Consider the following 21,465-nt stretch of genomic DNA (forward strand, 5'->3'; position numbering starts at 1 on the left):
CTCTCTCTCTCTCTCTCCTCTCTCTCTCTCTTCTCTCTCTCTCTCTCTCTCTCTCTCTCTCTCTCTCTCTCTCTCTCTCTCTCTCTCTCTCTCTCCCTAGCTTTCTCTTTTTTCCTGATGGCACTAGATGGCAGCACTGCTGGATACTGATACAGCATCAGCATTTATACAGGGTGCTGTCATCACTGAACCTCACCGTATTTGACACAAACAGTTTTTAATCATCCACTAAAGTGTGCGTGTATGTGTGTGTGGGTGTGCGTGCGTATGTGTAACAACCCACCCACACACACACACACACGTCATAGACTTGCCTATGAGTCACCTGTAACTATTCATTACAGCTTTCAAACTTGCTCTGTTCAAAAAAATCCATCCCAGAGTGAGCTTTCTTAAGTTGTCTCCAATCCCTCGAGCAGCAGCTCACTACTAGTATGCTACAAAGCGTTCTCTGGCCCGGCCAAAGCATTTCTTTATGGGAACGTTTAAGCTAGTTTGAGTGCTGTGGTTGTCATTCATCATGTAGTTTGGGGATTTTGAGGCCCGTGGACTTGGTTCACGTATAATCGCTTGTTCCAAGACAGGCCGAGCATAAAGTAGCGTGAATGTCAGGACCGGTCTTGGGCAGACCCTGGCATTGCGTTGCAAAGCGCGTTCCCCCAGAACACAGGGTCTTCTGGTGTGTGAGGCATTTTTCACATGACTACATCACGTTAGCTGATTCAAGGGAAAAGGGCAGGCTTATGAGAGTTATGAGTGTCTCTGTATCAGTTCTGGAGCAAATTTGTTAAAATTATTAACAGTAGTGATACTGCTTAAGGGCCCAATATCCCAATGAATCCTGTCTGTGCTTTGAGCTCCCTTACTACTCGCAGATATTCCAGAGGAGTGTCCTCTAGGTGTTACAGATCAGTCATTCCATATGCATATGATACAACAACGTAATTGCAATATGGTGTTTTTGTTTGTACCATTCAGATAACGGACACTTAATGTGCACATCGGAATGCTCGAGATGTAAAGCTTCACCTTGCAAATAAATGTTGTAAGTGATGTTGATTGTCGATGGATGTCGTGAGTCCTGCATGGGTCCTTCGTGGGTCCTGTGTGAGTCCTGCATGAATCCTGAAGCTCCTGTCCTGCCGCAGGTCCTGAATGGAGAACAAGGCGATGTACCTGAGCACATACGAGGAGCGGGACAACAGCTCGTTCTACGAGGAGTCCTATGAGGGACGGAACCTGTCCAAACTCAACCTGTGTGAGGAAGGTAACCACTCACACCCGAGCACCCAAAACTCCGCCCGCAGACAGAGGAAGAGAGAGAGAGAGAGAGAGAGAGAGAGAGAGAGAGAGAGAGAGAGAGAGAGAGAGAGAGAGAGTAAAAAAGAGATAAAACTAACCAGGCTGTCACTGGGTCCCGATCCAGCAGCGCACCAGGATGAAACCTCATGGCGTAGGGTGTATTTAACAGCTTTGTTTTGTATGGAAAACATAGGAACACTTATTCTCCTCTCTCTCTCTTCCTCTCTCTGTATCATCTCCTGTGTCCGTATGTGCAGGGTCAGTTGGAACAGTGCACCCCCCCCCCACCTCTCCAAAATGCATGACTAATGTAGAGAAACTACGTTCACATGACATCTGGTCCCAGAGCTCCAGGGGATGGAGAGGGTGAGCGAGCATGCTGGGTAATAAAACAGCCCTGTTAGTGGGAGTGTGACGTGTTGACAGGAGGATTGGCAGGGTTGACCCGTGACAGGGCGCTGCGTGAGTCCGGGCTCGAGCCCCCCCGTCTCCCACGGCGCTTACGTCCCTACCTGTCGCTCTGCACAGCAGAGGGAGCAGGTGACTAGGTTGAGATTTTCACAGGAATACACAGGTCATGAATACAGCCTTTGTACTGAGACACACACAACACGCACACACAGGCCAGAGAGTCAGTGGGTACGATGACTACTATGTGGTTAATTTTTAAATATGTTCCCACCTCTTGTAAAAATGTAATGTCTCCGTCTGTCTCTCTGTCCGTCTGTCTCGCTCTCCCTTTTTCCCTCTTTATGGCTCAGACTTTATAGTCCCTCTCAGTTCAATGTTCCACTTCTGTCTTGCTTTCTGTGTCCTTGAATTTAAATGTTCTGACCCTCTGCCGTGTTTCCTGGGCCTCTCGCTTCTGTTTTTTCCTACTCTCTTTGAAAAAGCGCTTTCAAAAGGAGCGCCACCGTGCTTCAGCTCTGAAACCCTTCACGAAAAAAGATTCAGATCCCACTTCCCAAATCTGTTAAGAGTCAAAAGCACCGCAGATATCGAAACCACATCAGGAAACGTGAGATGACAACGACTATGGCGCCATGCTGGTGGAAACCATATCCAGGTGACACCCATCCTGGCTGTAAGAAGGGAGTTTTGAAGCCAAGCTCTGGAACATGAGCTGGCGCTCCAGCATTGCCCGAGCGAGCCAAATGTGTTATGCCGAAATACAGCGGTGTCACACGTGGCTTACATAAACAGTGTCTAACGTGGCATGTGAAGTTACCTGTCAGGAAGTCAGTGAGGGTTTTGCCCTGGTGTCCCCCGAGATGCTGAACAGTGATATTGCTTTAACGGCTTCCTTACAGACAGTTGGTGCCTTAGGTCATTTTTGGCGATAATGCACAATCTAGGTGCTTAACAACGTCCCGGTACTTTTGCAGAGAAACGTGCACTGGAGAAAATCACAGAGCTCTGTATCTATGGAGCTCTGTATGTGTGAAAGTCAGAGCAAAGAAAGTTGAAGAAACTCAGGAGCTCTTTTGGGCAGATGTGTGGAGACATCTGTGCTTTTCCATGTTATGATGAAGTGCAGCTAATCAACCCTAGAGCTAGTGACTGCATATGGTTCGCTGTGTGTGTGTGTGTATGTATGTGTGTGTGTGTGTGTGTGTGTGTGTGTGTGTGTGTGTGTGTGTGTACGACAGAGTTATAGTCTCACAGCATGAAAGAACTCAGGCTCATCCCCACTCATGACATCACCTGCTTGGGGAGAACGCAGACTCTACTGCACTGTGCATGCATGTGTGAGTGTGTGCGTGTGTGAGTGTGTGTGTGTGTGTATGTATCTATTTGTGGAAAACAGGTTCAGAGCTTCCTTTTCATCTTAGTCACTCACTTTTTTGTTAAGTAGGATTATGACCAGCATTACATAAGAGAACCTGTGTGCATAAACTCACCTGTATCATGACTAGGGAACAATGTGCTAGATATCCCGCGGGATATCCCGTGGGATATCTATGCAGAGGGAATAGAGGGATTACATGAAATCTCTCTTGTGTTTTTCAGTGGGTTCCGGAAACCGCAGAAGGAAGACAGAGAGCTGTTGTGGTCAATTGGAATCTCTGTCTTCTATCAAATATGCCATTGTTTCCCTCTACATCTTGGTCCTGTTGAACATTTTTGGCCTCTGCATCACAGGTAAAAATGCTTTCATCTCTCTCTCTCTCTCTGTCTCTCTCTGTCTCTCTCTGTCTCTCTCTCTCTCTCTCTCTCTCTCTCTCTCTCTCCCTCTCTCACTCTCTCTCTCTCTCTCTCTCACTCTCTCTCTCTCTCTCTCTCCCTCTCTCACTCTCTCTCTCTCTCTCTCTCTCTCTCTCTGTCTCTCTCTCTCTCTCTCTCTCTCTCTCTCTCTCTCTCTCTCTCTCTCTCTCTCTCTCTCTCTCACTCTCTCTCTCTCTCTCTTCTCTGTCTCTCTCTCTCTCTCTCTCCCTCTCTCTCTCTCTCTCTCTCTCTGTCTCTCTCTCTCTCTCTCTCTGTCTCTCTCTCTCTCTCTCTCTCTCTCTCTCTCTCTCTCTCTCTCTCTGTCTCTCTCTCTCTCTCTCTCTCTCTCTCTCTCTCTCTCTCTCTCTCTCTCCCTCTCTCTCTCCCTCTCTCACTAGCTCCCGCTCCCTCTTCTCGCCTGTCTTCACATTAGCCGTGTTCGAGAAGAACTTCAGTGACCCTATCAGATTAGGCTTTATCAAGACTCATCTCACTGCCGGTACACTGCAGGGTGTTATGGGCCATTTAAGGCTTCGCGTATAGGACTGTGCTCCCTTCGGCTGCTGCTTCAACCATTTCTTGTAGAGGTGGTAGAGGTCTCTTGGTCTCTTGGTTTCTCATGCTCATGCAAGGCAGAGTGGCTTCAGGGAACTCTGACAAGCTGAATCAGGATAGGCTGAACTTGGATGGAATGAATCTGGACATCCTGAATATGGACAGCTTGAATCTGGATAGACTGAATCTGGACGTGCTGTCTTTTCAAGGAGCAGCACTGTTTCGTAGCATTATCCTTACAATATGCATTCTTGACCTCTGAAACATTTGTTTCTCGCATTTAATACCATCTGGCAAGGAACTGTGGAGCAGTTACAGCATTAAACAACAGCCCCCTACACATACACACACACACACACACGCACAGTTAATGTAAAACAAAGCACCTTTCCAATGCACCTTCTCCCTGACAGGCAGAGTTTGGCATGTGTCAGTGTGTTGAAAGAGTATCATGGGTAAATTTTTACGGCCTGAAGGGATGGGGTTTTTTAGCTCTTTCCCATATGGTGCCCCTCTAAATGCTGTGCCCAAACCCCTACTATAATGGGCCATTTATCAGACACATTCTGTCACTTTAACAGCACTCACTGGCCGGGACTTGAAGACTCCTTTGTGGCAGTACATCTCCACTGTATGTATAGTGTCGCATCTCAGTCGCTATGGTTACAGCTTACTTAAATAATACAATAATACTATGACCAACCAACCTTTTGTTTTGCGACACTAAGTCTGAGTCCTAGTGGATCCTGAAACGTCTCAGGGGGCTTTACTTGACACCAAAACCCTGCAGGACTTAAACACGCTTCCCACCAAAAATGCGCAAATGAAACCTCTGTGTGGAAATGGATGTGGATGTGCCTGGAGCTCGTTTCCACGGCACTAACCAGCTGAACGTGTTTACATCCTGTGGCCACTTCACACACCACAGTTTCTTCTGTGCCGAGTACATGACTTGGCATGAGATATAAAAGAGAATGACCTTAAAAATTGCTTCTATGAAAACCTTCAATTCATGCTGCTTTGATGTGAATGTAAAGTTCTCTGCTGTTTGTGCATGCTTTTCTGTCTCCAGCATGCAGACTTCGAAACTCTTTATTCTCTTGCACACCCCACATTTTCAGACTCAAATAAGCCCACTTCAACTCAATTTATATCCTTTAACTTATATAGCTGCACTCTGTTAAGAAAATCATACATACATCCTATGTATAAAAAAAAATAATCGTATAAAATATACAAGGAGCAGAATCATTTTGGAATGTATTTTTTCAAAAACACAACACTGTGGACTAGTCCACTAATCATCAGAGACATGAATGGTTGTAGCAAATGTGTGTAGGTCCCTGTAACTATGGCTTAGGAAGATACTGGCATCCTCCCAGTGTAAACATGAACACACGCAATACCCTTTTTTGTCCACATTTGCTTTCCATTTGCGTTCACACCCCGATATAAAATTTATGGAGTCCTAGTCCCGGTGACCTGCATATGGCCATGCAAAATAACATTCTTCTGTGTCAGTTCACAGATATGTTTGTGTGTGCAAAAGAATAGAGAGAGAATGGCAGAGGGATGTCACGAAATAGATCAGGTGTCGTGTCCTCTTTCAGAAAGAAAACTGACACAGCCAGCAAACCATCGGATGTTTCATCTCCACAGCAAGCAAAAACAAACAAAATGACATCAGGCGACCCTGGAACCACGTCTCTCTCCACTCAGCGACTCATATGCGCTAAATGTGATCTGATTGGTTTCCTAGTACTAGGAGAGAGATAGACTGGGCATTCTACTTAAATTTTGCTGAAATTTGTCCAGTACAGAGGTTTTACTTGCCAGTTCAATTATAACTGAGGTCTGCCTGAGTGTTTCAGGCCTGGTGAGAGCCAGCTTGATTCTCTTTCAATATGGGGTTTGATTCCACTGACGACATCCACTCAGCTCCCTCATACTGTGCTTTCTGCAGAGGGACGCTTCAATGTCCAATTAGCATGAAAACATTTATGTGTGCCACGGATTCTATTGGAGTCTGCACTGGGCTGCATTTGTCCAGGCACACACACACACACACACACACACACCCTGAATATCCACTACACTTTCATGTTAACAGTGCGCAGGATTTAGGTGCAGCAGGTCAGTACCTGCACAGTGTGGCGGAAACAGATTTGGTCAGTAACTGGTGGTGGAGGTAAAAGGTGCCACTCCAAGAACTTAGTTTTCACAAGCCCAAAAATTGGATCGAATACAAATGTCATCATTAGTGGTGCTCCAGAACAATGACACTCTGACACTAACATTGGTACTATATATCTCTGCTTTAAGATACATAAATTACATGATGAGTTTGTGAAATGTCCTTACTGTGGTCTTTAGAAGCCCTGTAGGACGCAGCCTGGATTGCGTCAACACCACCATGGCCAGGTGGACTTTAAAAAGCAGGTTTTCATAGCTTCATTATTTGCCATATTTTTTATGAGCTCGGGGACAGTACGCTACCTCCCCCGCTATATTAACCGGGCCGCACACTTGGAAGAATACGGGGGGTTGTAGTGAACCTCAGGGCTTTTTAGATGGGAACCAAGCCAAGGAGAGGCAGCAGACTCATGATGAATATACACCCAGCACTTGGTGCCAAGAATGAGGAAGGGACTGACTGGAACCAGGAGAAAATGCATTTGTTTAGGGAGAGAGAGAGAGAGAGAGAGAGAGAGAGAGAGAGATGGTCAGTCATCTCATGTTGTTACATGTCAGGGTCAGGGAATATAGCCAGAGAAAGAGTGGGAGGGACAGTAGTTTACTTTACAGTAACAAGACCTTTTCTAGCAGTTTGGGAAAAAAGGGGGTCGACAGCACAGCATCCGAGAAGCTGGTATGAATCACAATGATGATACAGCTAGTTACACTGCTCTGATTCCTATTTGCCCCTTTACAATAAAGATCTGGTTACACAGACACTTTCTCCTTGGGCTTTTCTTCAGCGTGTTCCACTTCCAAATGCCTTCCGGTCATTAAACTAGAGTGCTGCAGCGGTGACAATAGGAGACTGAAAGTTTGACGTTCTTGATTTGTGCGTCACGCTTAATTAAGGGGCGCTGTGGTCTTATGTTTACTGTATGATACTTAGCAATTTTCTTAAGACTGCTGAGTATAGTACACGCTGCAGTTTAGTGCTACACATTGCATGTTAACTTCCAGTAAGTGGATGCTGTGTGTAGTAGAGGTGTGCAGAATAGAGCATTTTACACACTGTACCGCACTTTTGCTTGTTTAAACGGCATTTCTGGTATATAATGCATCATCAGTTTTGATACGGATCTCTCTGTACATTGCAGCGTGATGTAATCTAATATTAATATTTTGCCAATCTGCATAGTCTGCAATGCCACTAATAAATCAGTGCTGTAATTATGCTCTTTCTTGTTGTTCCACTGTTAACACAGTGAGAAAGAGAGAGAGGTAGCTCTAGCCAGGGTTGATGAAATAAGATTTGTATTGGACCAGTTAAGGAGGTAGCATTCTATACACCTCAAATCCTGTCCATCTGGGTAAACAGTTCATCAGAAATCCACTGCTGAGACAGAAAAACAACACAAACACAACATGTCCTTTGTCCAACCGCCTCAGATTCAGGCTCGCTTGGAAGCGTTATCGCTGAGTTTCCATGATTCCCTGCAGAGGTCATGACGCGCCTGCGGGCATTTAAGTGGATGCTTGTGTGTGAACATGGACCCAAAATAACACCTGGACCAGGATCTAAAGTGAACACCGACACACTTTATTACTGTGGCAATGGCTCGATCTGCCGAACTCCAGTCAGGATGAAAGCGCAGGAAGATCAGTTACAAAGTGCTCAGTCTCATCTCTTTAAAACGTTTCCAGGTGACAGGACAGATCGCCTTGGTGGTCCAACTGCATAGATGTCTGCTACTCCCATCCTTGTGCTGAAATTCATGGATGATTGGTTCTTAAAACAACGTACTTACCTTTTTGTTCTATTTTAATGGCAAAGGATACAAACCTCAGAGTCCTAAAGCAAAAGTCCTCCACAGGATTTGGTTCCCACTACAAAAAATAACTGGCTGAAAACTTTTTAAGCATCTTTTTGAACATCAATTGACTAATCTAATTGTTACTAAAATAGCAACGCACTATTGGGTTCTCCAACAGGTCCTCTCACAATCTTCTTTGAACGAACCCAGGCCTGTTCATGAAGGTGAAGCAAATAGGCCCCCCCCCCCCCCCATAGGGGTACAATTAAAAAAGGAATCTGAGATGTGTTTACAACACAAAAGACTTGGCTCACACCGTGGGACGCGTTCAACACAGACTCCATTCAGATGTCCGAATTGCACGCATAAACCTGCGGGCGTCTGCTTGTTCTCCTTGCAAACGCCTAGCTAAACGCGTGTCAGCCAAATTTCTTACATGTACCAGGTCTGGCTGTGGCACTCTTCCGAAAGACAGGAAGAGGTGACTGCACCTTAAACCCCTCGCAAGTTATTATTCTCTCAGGACAGTTCAGATAGATGGTGAATGCATGAGCTGTGTTTGGATTCACACAGGCAAGTCAAGAGGAAGGAAACCTGTCGTTTGGTTCTCATGGAGAGCAGCACGAAGCCCTAGTGTGTGTGTGTGTGTGTGTGTGTGTGTGTGTGTGTGTGTGTGTGTGTGTCTGTGTGTGTGTGTGAGTGTGTGTGTGTGTGTGTTTGTGTGTTTGTGTGTGTGTGTGTATGTATGTGTGTGTGTGTGTGTGTGTGTGTGTGTGTGTGTGTGTGTGTGTGTGTGTGTGTGTGTGTGTATGTATGTGTGTGTGTGTGTGTGTGTGTGTGTGGTGGAGCTGTCCCTACTCTACCCAGACTGCAGACAGAGAAGTCAACCCCCACACCTGCCAGGTCAATGTCTCACTTTGCTGAGTACACATTCAAAATTCGAACCGAGGGCCCCAAAGCCCAATTGGAGTGCTTCTCCAAACAGCAGTTGCTCGGAAACCTCTCGGGGACCCCAGAGTTGGAACGCACAGGCGGGGCCCCCCCTCGTTGTGCGCTTGAAGCCAGGGACAAGTCTCTTTAATGGCTGTTTGCACCCCATCGAGGCTTCATTGTCCTGAGCTCATTAGGACAGGGCTGCTCTCACAGCCCAGCAGGAGATGCCGCACCAAGAAATGCACAGCCAAAAGTCAACAGCAGCCAGCACACTCACACATTTAGAGGCGGAGTTAAAGGCCATGCTAATTACCATCCCAGTGCTAATTGGTCTTGACCTTCATGTTGTTTCTCCCACTGCTGGGTAATGAACTGGCGTCCAATTCAACCACCCTCATGGCAAGAAATGTATGAGCTGTTACGTGCTGCAAAGTGAACCTGCTTCAAAACGCAAATCGTCAAAATATACATCACATTATTTCAAAATCTGATTTTAACATTAAATGATTAAAAACAACGCACATTGTCTCAAGGCCAAAACCAGCTAAATTTGAGTGTTCCACAAGAGTAGAAGCTAGTGCCTCTTAACTTTGCCATTCCTTCAGATGCATCTAGTCACAGATGAATAGCCAGATTCAGTAGTGAAGTCAGGTTCTTAAGGGAATTGCTCGCTGCAGGAGGGAACAACTACAGACAGCCTGTTCCAAAGGAGAAGTGAGTCGCTTAACTGGGTCTTTGAATGTTTTATTTTCTGTTTTGTGACATTAGTTAAGCACAATTAAGAACTGATTTAAAATAAAGCAGTGCAGACTATGTAAATGGGAAGGAGCATTTTAGTGTCCCGGTCACCCAAGGGTTATCCAGCATTGAAATGACATTATTCTCAAAACTCACCATGAGTAGACGTGACCAACATGGAAGAACAGGAGTATCTGAAACATTCAAACACTCTTTCAAGAAACACATCACCAACAAACTAAACATATTTTCTCAAATCATTACTTATTCAAAATCAGAGAGCACCTCTCCAAGCTGTCTGCCTTCTGAGTAAAGGTTAGACATAGATAGTATTTTATTTGTTTATTTATATGGTTTTGTCTGGGCAGTAGGCCATATACGTCAACCGTACTTCCGCGCCTCAGTGTGTGAGTGTGTGCATCAGTCATGTGTGGAAGCAGTTTCCCAGGACTCTTTGGATCTGCCTTTTACCTCACGTGTTGTGTGGAGTCATTTCGAATTGTTATTCCATCCTTTAACATTTTTTTCAATCATTTGTCTGACAGACACTTCTGGTAAATTAAACTGATGTGATTTAGCATAACATCTTGTGCAGGAAATAGTTTTACAGTGTCTGCATATATCACACCAGAGCTTAAGCAGAAGAAGTGGAACAAAGTAAATAGGTTGAAGTAATTGAATACACAAATGACATCAACATCATGGGACTGAAGTATTCCACTATTCTCAAGTGGACAAACAGGTGTCTCTCCACCTCCAGCATCAACTCAGCACCCTACATGGGGCTCCTTATCCCTAACCAGTCATTTCGCAGCATGCAACCCTTTCAGCCAACCACGTCTCAGTATGGAGCCTCAATAGCAAATCCCGTCTCTGTGTGGGGTCAGCTTTGATCTCTCTGTGGAAAGCGTTAGTCCCCTCCCCTCACACAGAGCTAGCCAGATATTTTACAAGCATTCCTGCTTGCTAACTCTGTCTGTGTGTGCAATTTTCAAAATTTCAATTTTTTTTGACATCCCAGAAGCGAAATGTTGTCCGCGTGTCCCTCTGTAGCTCCAGGATGATACATCCTGTTCATCTCACATTGTTTAGTGTCTCAGGGAGAGAAAAATACAATCCCCTGCTGTCTGGGAACGCGCCTACATCGCTGGTGTAGAATTATGCACTCAATCCCTTAAGGTCATAGACACATATACCTAAAGGGTGGATAAAGGTTAGTCAGGAAACAGGAAATTAAACTTGGCCAACGTGGTATTTGTCCCAAGCAGACAGACATGGAAGTCCTTTAGCATGTGTCTAAACTAAAGGTCACTCTTCCCTGATGCCAAAGAGAGACTTTATTCTTTGTCCACCTAAACTGATCCAAAAGCCAAATCAGTCTCAAATGGCCCTGCGACATTTTGCCAACTGCTTCCAGACACCCAAATGGTGGAACCAGATGTCATGGAGGTAAATGGCCCTCTGTTTGTGGTAGTGGAGTTTGGGGTTGCCATCTCAACCCTGCGTCTTTGATGTTCGGCCACCAGAAACAGGGGGAAAAAAAAAAGAACATAGCGCCCTCGTGAGAAGGAAAGACACAAAACTGGAGAGCCAAAATGTTCAGCTAATTCTGCAGGGTAGCCTCCTAAGCTCACCCCGTGCCAAGATGAAATTATACAAATCTTGGCTGAAACACACCACAACTTGTGCTCAGTGTTTTGAAACAGGCATTCAGTGCAATAATGAGTCCACATGACATCAGATTCCAGCGCTAGATTGGATTAGTACTGACCGGGCGGGTATTAGTGCTGACCGGGCGGGTATTAGTACTGACCGGGCGGGTATTAGTACTGACCGGGCGGGTATTAGTACTGACCGGGCGGGTATTAGTGCTGACCGGGCGGGTATTAGTACTGACCGGGCGGGTATTAGTACTGACCGGGCGGGTATTAGTGCTGACCGGGCGGGTATTAGTACTGACCGGGCGGGTATTAGTGCTGACCGGGCGGGTATTAGTGCTGACTGGGCGGGTCCTTTTTGTCTTTGTCTCTGGATTGAGAGACACCATCAAAAAGCTCAATGATTGGTGATGTACGGAAAGTTGATGCAGAATATCAAGTGTCAAGTGTCCTCAGGAGGAATGGAAGACAACGCAATAATGCTCTCGCACGATCAGCATCGATGCATTAGCAACTAGCCACTGACATTTAACCCGGTTAAATATAATTTTCTGCCAAAGCATTAGTTATTTTGATTAGATTGGTGGTTAGGAATGTCTTGCTTTCTTGCCCCATTTAACCTTAGCCTCTGTGCCTGTGTTGATACTCTTCATAACATATGTCACCATGCTCTTATATTTCTGCCAGTCTCTTACAATTAGTTACTCAAATGGAAGCAAAGGGTGTACCATTATTTACGGACAGATGAATGAATTAGATTATCATCTTTGTAATCCATAAAGACACTTAAAGTGTTTGGAGGATAATGATAAATATGCATCAGTTTCCTCCAACTTTATAGGATAGTTGACTACACATAGCTATGGAGTCCTGGAATATAAAACAATGGAAATCCTTCTTTGTCCAGGACCAAGTTGAATAGTCAGTAAATCATGTGTGGTGAGGACTGATTGATGAGGTTTCAGGGTTTATAGCCAATGTTTAATGTGGCCACAAAGCATCATGTGTATTTGCAGCTGTATGTCAGAGGTGTCAAATGGAGGTCCAGGAGGGCAATAGTTCTCTCGTTTTCTCTGTTCTCAGACATATCCTGCCAAAAAGGCAGCACTGGATCATTAACAGACAATTATGCAATTAGCTGAACTACAAAGTACAATGGCCCTCAAGGACTGGTGCTGAATCCAGTGTTGTTTGTTAAACAATCAAGCAAAAGTAAAGAACCCTGTCATCCTTTTTTTGGACAGTCAGCTTAAGACAAGGCCTCTGGATCCAGTGGGATGCTTCCATCCAGTGCTGGCTGGGCACACTCCTAGCAGACTCAGAGACCAGCAAGCCTGGTTTAACATGTTCTATCAAACTTGGTATCTTTGGGTTAAGCATCAGGATTCCTAGCAAATCAGAGGCCATAACATATATGTTTATAAATGTACCACTAGATGTCCTGGACACATCATGCAAATAGCTATTACATCTCACAAAGTCAAATGAGGTCTTTCAATTAGGAGACCGCTAATAAGCAAAAATGACAAGTGTTTGTGTATAACTGCAAACTAGGGCACATTCCTGGCACAAGCATACAATCCCTGTGAGGTAAAAACAAGCAAAATTGCATATGGCTTGTAAACTAGTGTAATACCAGTCACATTACCCATCTTTTTGAGATGACAGAGTTGGTGTTATCATGCTCACTATCACAGCCATAACACTTTTTAGCTTTAATAATATGCAAGACCCAGCAAATGTATTTGGACAAACAAATATGTAAAAACCCTACAAAGATAGTAATACAAGAACATGTGTGTATGTGCGGGCGTGCGGGTGAGTGTGTGGGTGTGTGGGTAAACATCACAATGACAACAGCCTACATATGTTTGACCTTCAGTTTATGATCTCAATCCAAACCAATACTTGTCAACAGAACATGTCATTTCTTTGATATATCCACCAATGTGTCCTGTGTGAAAAAGAATCTGACAGTCTGACATGAACACATATCAATACATACCAAAACCACTCTGAGACCGAGCTGCTGTGACTATGTAATTAATCCCTGTGTTTACAGTCACCAGAGGGGAGAGAGGCAGGACTAAAATGACAGAGGAGAAAGATCAAGGTCCATGGGAAACCTTGCGTCAGTTCCACACTATCGAGAAAGCCACTTCATGGTCCAGCTCTCATTGAAGCACAGAAGGACAGCAAAGCGAATCCATTCTGCTCGCCTTATTCCTGCAGTAAGCATGAACTATGAGAGGAAAGCTCACTGAAAGATCCTTTGAATAGCACGAAGGGAGCCAGGCGTGTCACAGCTCAGTTAAGGCTGGAACTGCGAATGGAGTGATTGGGTCATCCTGACATTCGGATGCCCAGCATGCTGTGACTTTGTCTCCTGATGCAGGAATTGTTTGTGCATCAGTACCTTTTAACAGACAGTATGTCTTACTTGAGTAAATACTTCCACAAAGTATGCAGAAACATGCTTTGAGTGAAAGCAAAAATGGGCTTTGAACAATGAGCTTCAAGCAACAGCTTCATTTTGCCCCATTTAGCATGCGGCCTTGTTTGCATCTGCTTGTTTACTGAGTTGAACATGTGTTTCTTATACAGCATTTGTGTGTGTGTGTGTGTGTGTGTGTGTGTGTGTGTGTGTGTGTGTGTGTGTGTTTGCATGGACCTAAAATACTTAGCATAATACATATTTAGCCTGCCAACTGCACTTTTCTAGTGTGTGTGTGTGTGTGTGTGTGTGTGTGTGTGTGTGTTTTAAATTATTCTCTCTTTCAGAAACAGATGAGAATTATGGAATGTTTTGGTCTGTGTTACTCAGTGCTGGCGTCTGTTGAAGGATTTAATGATGGGTCATTTACCGGGCTGTTAAAGATTATTCCGGGTCTGCACAACTAAAGCCATCATCAGCTAAGGAGTCTGAGCAAACAGAACACACACTCACAGCTCCTAATACTTAACTATGGAATGGCTCCGATTGTATGGATAGCCCTTTTCATGCTTTGGTGGGATGTCACAGACAGCTCAGGAATGCATTTCCAGGATTTCACTCCAGTTCAGCCGGCTCCATGCCTAGTGGGCGATACTGTCAGCGGTGAATACCGGTGCAGCTGTTCAAGGGTAAACATCGCCCCCCTCCTTCTGAACACCCCGCTGTACACGCTGTGTTGGCCACTGATGAAATCACTCACTTATTCATTCATAAAAATAAGAAGAAGAAGAAGAAGAAGAACAACAACAACAAAGGATTAGATAAACCTTTAAAAATACAACAGCGGGAAGTGTTCTTAGGGGGCCATGCACCCATGTGAGTTTGTTGGGATCAGGCTACACAGGAACAGAACACTTAGAAGCTTTCCATGCTCTGTTTAAAGTGCTTGTTTGAACAAAGGGATGAAATTCTGAACTCAGGAAGCTGCTTGGTTCACTGGCTGGCAAAACCAAACATGAGTGGTATAAAGTAAGAACCAAAACCCACACAGGATTTTCCATGTTGTGGTGTTGCACACATGGAGAAACCCTTTCCCTTTCAAAGGCTACATATTAACCAGTGACTCCCACCAGCCGCTGTGACAATATAGGCAGCAGACAACTGTGAAGCGATGCCTGAATCCCTCCTGACTGGAATTGACCCAGCAAAGGTGTACAGGTGTTAGAAATGGCTTGCCAAAGGCTTTAGATGTCAGTCCAATGCCAGTCTAGCTGCTTTCATGTAAATCAGGGCATGTTACTCAAACGGGGTATCATGCAAAAGCTTTCATCAGCTAAGCAGCCTTGATTTCGTTGATTTTACACAAAACAGCATTCATTGCACTTATCATGCTTTTGAAGGAATTCCTTGAGTGCTGTGGTACGAGGAACTTACCAATGATGAGGAGAGAGAGGGAACGTGCTACTGGGATGAGGAGAGAGAGAACGTGTTCCTGGGATAAGGAAAGAGAGAATGTGTTACTGAGATGAGAGAGAGAACATGTTACTGGGATGAGAAGAGAGAGAATGTGTTACTGAGATGAGAGAGAGTACATGTTACTGGGATGAGAAGAGAGAGAATGTGTTACTGAGATGAGAGAGAACGTGTTACTGGGATGAGAAGAGAGAGAGAATGTGTTACTGAGATCAGAGAGAGAACGTGTTACTGGGATGAGAAGAGAGAGAATGTGTTACTGAGATGAGAGAGAACGTGTTACTGGGATGAGAAGAGAGAGAGAATGTGTTACTGAGATCAGAGAGAGAACGTGTTACTGGGATGAGAAGAGAGAGAATGTGTTACTGAGATGAGAGAGAGAATGTGTTACTGGAATGAGAAGAGAGAGAGAATGTGTTACTGAGATCAGAGAGAGAACGTGTTACTGGGATGAGAAGAGAGAGAATGTGTTACTGAGATGAGAGAGAACGTGTTACTGGGATGAGAAGAGAGAGAGAATGTGTTACTGAGATCAGAGAGAGAACGTGTTACTGGGATGAGAAGAGAGAGAATGTGTTACTGAGATGAGAGAGAGAATGTGTTACTGGAATGAGAAGAGAGAGAGAATGTGTTACTGAGATCAGAGAGAGAACGTGTTACTGGGATGAGAAGAGAGAGAATGTGTTACTGAGATGAGAGAGAGAATGTGTTACTGGGATGAGAAGAGAGAGAATGTGTTACTGAGATGAGAGAGAGAACGTGTTACTGGGATGAGAAGAGAGAGAATGTGTTACTGAGTTGAGAGAGAGAACGTGTTACTGGGATGAGAAGAGAGAGAATGTGTTACTGAGATGAGAGAGAGAACGTGTTACTGGGATGAGAAGAGAGAGAATGTGTTACTGAGTTGAGAGAGAGAACGTGTTACTGGGATGAGAAGAGAGAGAATGTGTTACTGAGTTGAGAGAGAGAACGTGTTACTGGGATGAGAAGAGAGAGAATGTGTTACCTGCTCTGCACAGTTTCTGCTTTTCCCTGCTCCAACTTGCTTGATCCTTATAAAGGTATTGCTAATTAGCTGATGAACTGGATCAATCCTGCTAAATCAGTAAAGCCTGAAAGTGTGTAGTGTGGCTCCAGGACAGGAGCTGAAACTGTGCTGAAGAACGGCAAACACATTTGCCTTTACAGCACTTGGGAGGCGCTCTTATCCAGAATGGCTTGCCTATATTTATCCTATCCTGTGCATGTGCTTTCTGGGAATCAAATCCATTACCTAGGTGTTGCTAGTGCCTTGACCTTGACCATGACCTTGGTGCTGCTAGTACCTTGTTCTACCTGCTCAAAAACCAGAGAAACCGCCCTATAGAGGAAGACAGCAGTAACTGAGATATGAGGAGACAACATAACAGATAGCTGCAGAGAGAGAGAGAGATTAATAAAAAAAATGGTTATCTTCCAAACAAAAGGGAGAACTGACTTGGTCTCAGTTCGGACAGAGAGATGTTTGAGAACGAATGACTCACAGCAGGCTTGTGTTTTCCTCTCCCACATGGAGCATGTGTGCTGCATTAGCTGGCACCCACAGGAGACAGCCCCCCTCCCTCCCTCTCTCTCTCTCTCTCTCTCTCTCTCTCCATCTCTCTCATCTGTATGATCTTGGTGAAGAAAATATGCAATCACATGTCTTATGCAGTGGTGGTCCAGGACAGAGTGCAGGCACGCACACACACACACACACACACACAAACACACACACACACACACACTCACACACTCACTCACACACACTCACTCACACACACACAAACACACAAACACACACACACACACACTCACTATCGGGACCAATAAACAAACAAAAAAAACACATAGGAATCAGCTAGAAGCTGGATGGACAGATGGACAGCAAGATAACAACCGGATCATTCATCTCATTCTCTTCAGATAGACTGAGAGAGAGAGAGAGAGAGAGAGAGAGAGAGAGAGAGAGAGAGAGAGAGGACTCACAGCTGACACGCATCTGGATTCCCACTGCCCCCTGGATGTGACGAGACTAAAAGTCTCACAATCTGCACATCACAAACAAAAAAATCCCATTATGGCATGCAAAATCTCTCACTCTCATGCAAGCACATACAAACAAGTCTGAACTATAAGTTCAGAAACACTGCACTGTTGTAAACTATACAGAACAGCACCTATTACCTACCATACCCATGTTTTGGGAAGGAATTAGAATATATAAACATTTGTTTTAACATTGTTCCCAATGGTAACATCTGAAAATATGCTTTTTTTTTTTTCAAATTAAGCTGTTTTGATCTTTTCATTCTTTGAAGAGTTGTGCAACATTTGGCAGAGCTATCATGATTTCGCTCAAGATAACATAGTGATTGCACCTTTAAATTAAGCATCTATCCGAATAATAACTATATGTCTCAGCAAAATTACTAAATGACCTCATTTGCAAGGAATCAGGGGGCATCTGCTATACAGTACTCATCCTGGGTGTCTGTGGTGATATAGAAACCATGTAAACAGTAAGCCTGTACAAGGTTAATGCACAGTAGTGTGTTTTCCAGAATGTTTTCCTTGTCTAATAGGGGCTGTGTGATTGCTTAGTTAAGGAGAGAAGGCCTTTTTCATCAATGTATTTTTTTTCTCAGCCGAATCCCAGAATTCCTGAGCAGTATAAGCAGTATAGTTTAATTTACTCCACTGGGATTATGTACATCTGTTACATCTCCCATGGTGGTTTTGGCATAAGGGTATGCCAGTTTTTGTCACACAACAAATTAAAACTGCATAACCCTTAACCTCTGATTAATTACAACTAGCCTCATAAGCGCAGATGCTGTTCAAGTTATCCTAGTCAGCCTCACTTTCCCACACTGTTGCAAAATACAACATAAAATGAACAGAACAAACATTTCCAGGTTTTCTGCCTGTGGGTGATTCAGTTGTGATTTTATAAGTGCTGTTTTGAAGCAACTTTTCAAGGAGTAGTTATAGAAATAAATGGAAACATTTATTACAATTGCCTGCTGGCCAACATAAGAATGTCATGACTCTAATTATTTGCCTTGTACTGTGCATGCTGGCTAATCTCAATTTGACAAAAATCTAACCTTAAATTGACAAGTATGCGCAAACAACGTGATCAGATGTCTTTTTCTTCCTGAGCCATTCTGATTTGCCGTTAGCCAGCGATGGCTGTATCAGCAAAGACAGCGTAAGACATGGATCCAAGATAACAGATGTGTCAAAGCATCAAACCTCACTGGGAACTCATACTGCCTCTTTTCAGCCACAATGTGAGGGCTTTGCCAAGGAGCGCCTTTCTCCAGCGAACAATGCGCCCTCGTCTAACGTAGCCGCACAACCGCATGATCCTGTCACCACCACTTTCCCCTGCGAACCTTCCCAGTGATCGGGTGTTCCTTGGGACAGCTTTCCCTGGCTCCAAGTGACACTTTTCCTAACTTCTAGAAAATGACGTGGACACTGGCAGATTAAATCCGTGAGTGCCTGTTTGTAAAAAAATCAAAACACGACAGATTGTTTTGGCAGGGCCTTCCCTTCTCCCTCTCTGTGCCTCTCATGGGTACCTGCGAACACAGCAGTGGAAACTCATGTCTAGTGTTGGGGTGGGGCCCAAAAGCACTCTTAATTACCGGCTGATAAAAAACATATGTCTCACTTTACTTTTTTACCTCATGCAGATATTTTCATCTTTAATTCAGAAATGCACCATGAAAACCACAATATTGACATCACTCTCTCAAGATGACTGCCTTACAAGCAGAGAGAGAGCAAGAGAGAGAGAGAAAAGAAATCAAGCGGAGTGGAGCTATTTCTTTAACTTAGCTTCCATGTCTTACTATTAGAAACTGTGAGAAATTACAACGGAGTTTGACAGTGGAGTCTCAGAAGAATGGGCCAATCTTACATCACCTCAACAGAGAGATTTTTAAGTTGCAAAATTTGGCTTTTGGGCCAAGATCTGTCTGTTACTAAGAAACCCTGGCTCAACAAAGCATACATTTGATTGGCTTTTTCTTTCTGGTACTTAAGGATTTCTGATTCTCTCCAAAGTCCCTTTGCTTTCCTTGAACAATTCCTGGTAGGGCACTATTTTAACATGACACCTGAAGCATGTTGTAAAGTCTGTGAGATTGATTGGTACTCAAAAAACAGACAAGAAACACTAAAATCATATTGTTGCACATGTGCGCTAAACCTTACATGAGTTCTTTAGGGCTAAGCAAAATGAAGTATCCATTGGGATTAAATCAGTTTGGCTAGAAGCTGAATTATTCTCTCATGTCACATGCAAATTAAGTTTATACTTCATGAAAAGATCACTGTGAACTAACTGTGATCATTATGTCAGTATCAGTGATTGATATTTTTAGTTCCCGTGGCTCTTTGTGAAACTGTTTCAAGTTTGTAAACTATTGATTTACAAACAAACTTCCTGACGCACCCATGCTAAGGTTCAAAAGAGTAGTATAATCCCATGGCAACCTTAAGTTTTAGTAACTCCCACTGCTTTCTCACTACAGCAAAGAATTTGGGAATCTTTCCCCATCTCAGAAGCAATGATCTGATCGAGCTGCTTTCAGAAGCCAAAGGATTACTGCATATCGCACCTGTTAGTTTAATTTAGTTTGAAAGTGAACATGTGTTTTTCTACTTCCCTTTCACTTTCTTGGTCACAAATTTGATTCATAATTGATTCCAAAGCTGATTTCTGATTGGCGAGCTTCATATTTTGTGCTCTTCCCCCTTCAGTGTCCAGGACCCAGCTCTCCTCTGAGAAGCAAGAAGCCCTGCTCGAGAACGTGACCAGAATTGGTGACCGCACTGATGCCCTCCAGAAATTCCTGGGCCAGCTCTCGTCCCAGAGTGACCTCCTGGAGAACATCTGGAAGCTGGAGAGCCTCTTCCACAATCACAGTGAGGAGCTGCAGCAGTTGGGTACGACCGGGGAGCAAAACACAAACGTCGAACAAAGCAGCATCCCTGCGGCTTCATGTTTAGCAGTGCACTTATGGCATTGAATGAGCTCATCTGCTAATTATCAAGCCTTTAATGAATTGATGTCATAGATCTTCCCCACCAATCAGTGAGCCTATTTCCTCTGCCCTGCAAATGTTTATTTAAATTAAAAAAACTTGTGGCTGAAATTCTTACGGCATTTTTCCAGAAATCTGCGTATTGTTCCATCGCTGTGATCTCTTAAGATGCCCCACTCTTCCAGGACACCTGGTGCAGGGCCTAGAGCGGGATGTGCGGGACCTTCAGGCTTTCACCGAGCACACGACGGGCTCCATGGCACAGATGGAGGAGCACCTGGGCACAGTGGTCTTGTCCAGCCAGAGCAACAGCAGCCGCCTGGGGGCGGAGCTATCTCAGGCCGCCGCCTCCATCCGCAGCCAGGACTCCACTCTGCAGGAGACAGCAAACCAACTGGAGGTGCTGCGGGACCGGCTGGAGGAGGTCGGCGGGGTTGTGGGCTCCATCAACCGTTCATTGGGCGGCGACGTGGGCATGCAGCGAGTGGAGGTAGAGCAGCTGTGGCTCAGGCTGGGCAATGTGACGCAGGACGCCGTGAGCACAAGGATTGCTCAGGTGCACCTGGAGGAGCAGATGAGGAACGAGATCGAGATTCTCAATGTCATCACCGAGGACCTGAGACTCAAAGACTGGGAGCACTCCATGGCCCTGAAGAACCTCACTATCATACAGGGTAAGGACAAACAAAAGCAGAGAAGCATACAGTGAATACAGGTTCTCAACATTACTAATCCTTACCAAAGTATTACTCTTTCTTCAGCATAGAGGTTTATTATAGTAAAGGGTCATTTAAAAATATGGATTACTGATTGCTTAAGTAATAAGTACTTAAGCTTTAAAGTAAATCTATAAAATTTAATTAGACCAATAGTTCTGTATTAGTTAATAAATTAGTTTTAGTTATACGTTTAGTGTAGTGAGGATTAATTAATGAATTAATTAATTTGATTAATAACTGACTAGTAAGTTAAGCCTCAATTAATCAGTATTACCAAGAAAGCTTTACTTCCCAAATATCTGATTATAGCTAATATATAGAAATATTAGTTACATTCATGGCATTTAGCTGATGCTTTTATCGAAAACAACTCACAATTAT

The 21,465-nt window shown here is 44.2% G+C and overlaps 1 protein-coding gene across 4 annotated transcripts in view; it reads left to right on the forward strand.

The window, feature by feature from the left end:
- scara5 (scavenger receptor class A, member 5 (putative)) overlaps positions 1–21,465 on the forward strand; it is a 43,565-nt gene that overhangs the window by 2,779 nt on the left and 19,321 nt on the right. For 2 of the 4 annotated variants that reach the window (XM_027029807.3, XM_027029806.3), the window contains exons 2-5: positions 1,149–1,267; positions 3,313–3,444; positions 20,082–20,267; positions 20,551–21,039. In XM_027029807.3, coding sequence (XP_026885608.2) covers positions 1,156–1,267; positions 3,313–3,444; positions 20,082–20,267; positions 20,551–21,039 — 919 coding nt within the window. In that variant the 5' untranslated portion in view covers positions 1,149–1,155. Of the gene's footprint in view, positions 1–1,006; positions 1,046–1,148; positions 1,268–3,312; positions 3,445–20,081; positions 20,268–20,550; positions 21,040–21,465 lie in introns of those variants that run through there. The other 2 variants (XM_081695508.1, XM_081695509.1) reach the window with 2 other exon arrangements.

This window comes from Electrophorus electricus, chromosome 2 (genome assembly GCF_041902795.1).
Source record: "Electrophorus electricus isolate QZ-2024a chromosome 2, ASM4190279v1, whole genome shotgun sequence".
In the NCBI taxonomy this organism is placed as follows: Eukaryota; Metazoa; Chordata; class Actinopteri; order Gymnotiformes; family Gymnotidae; genus Electrophorus; species Electrophorus electricus.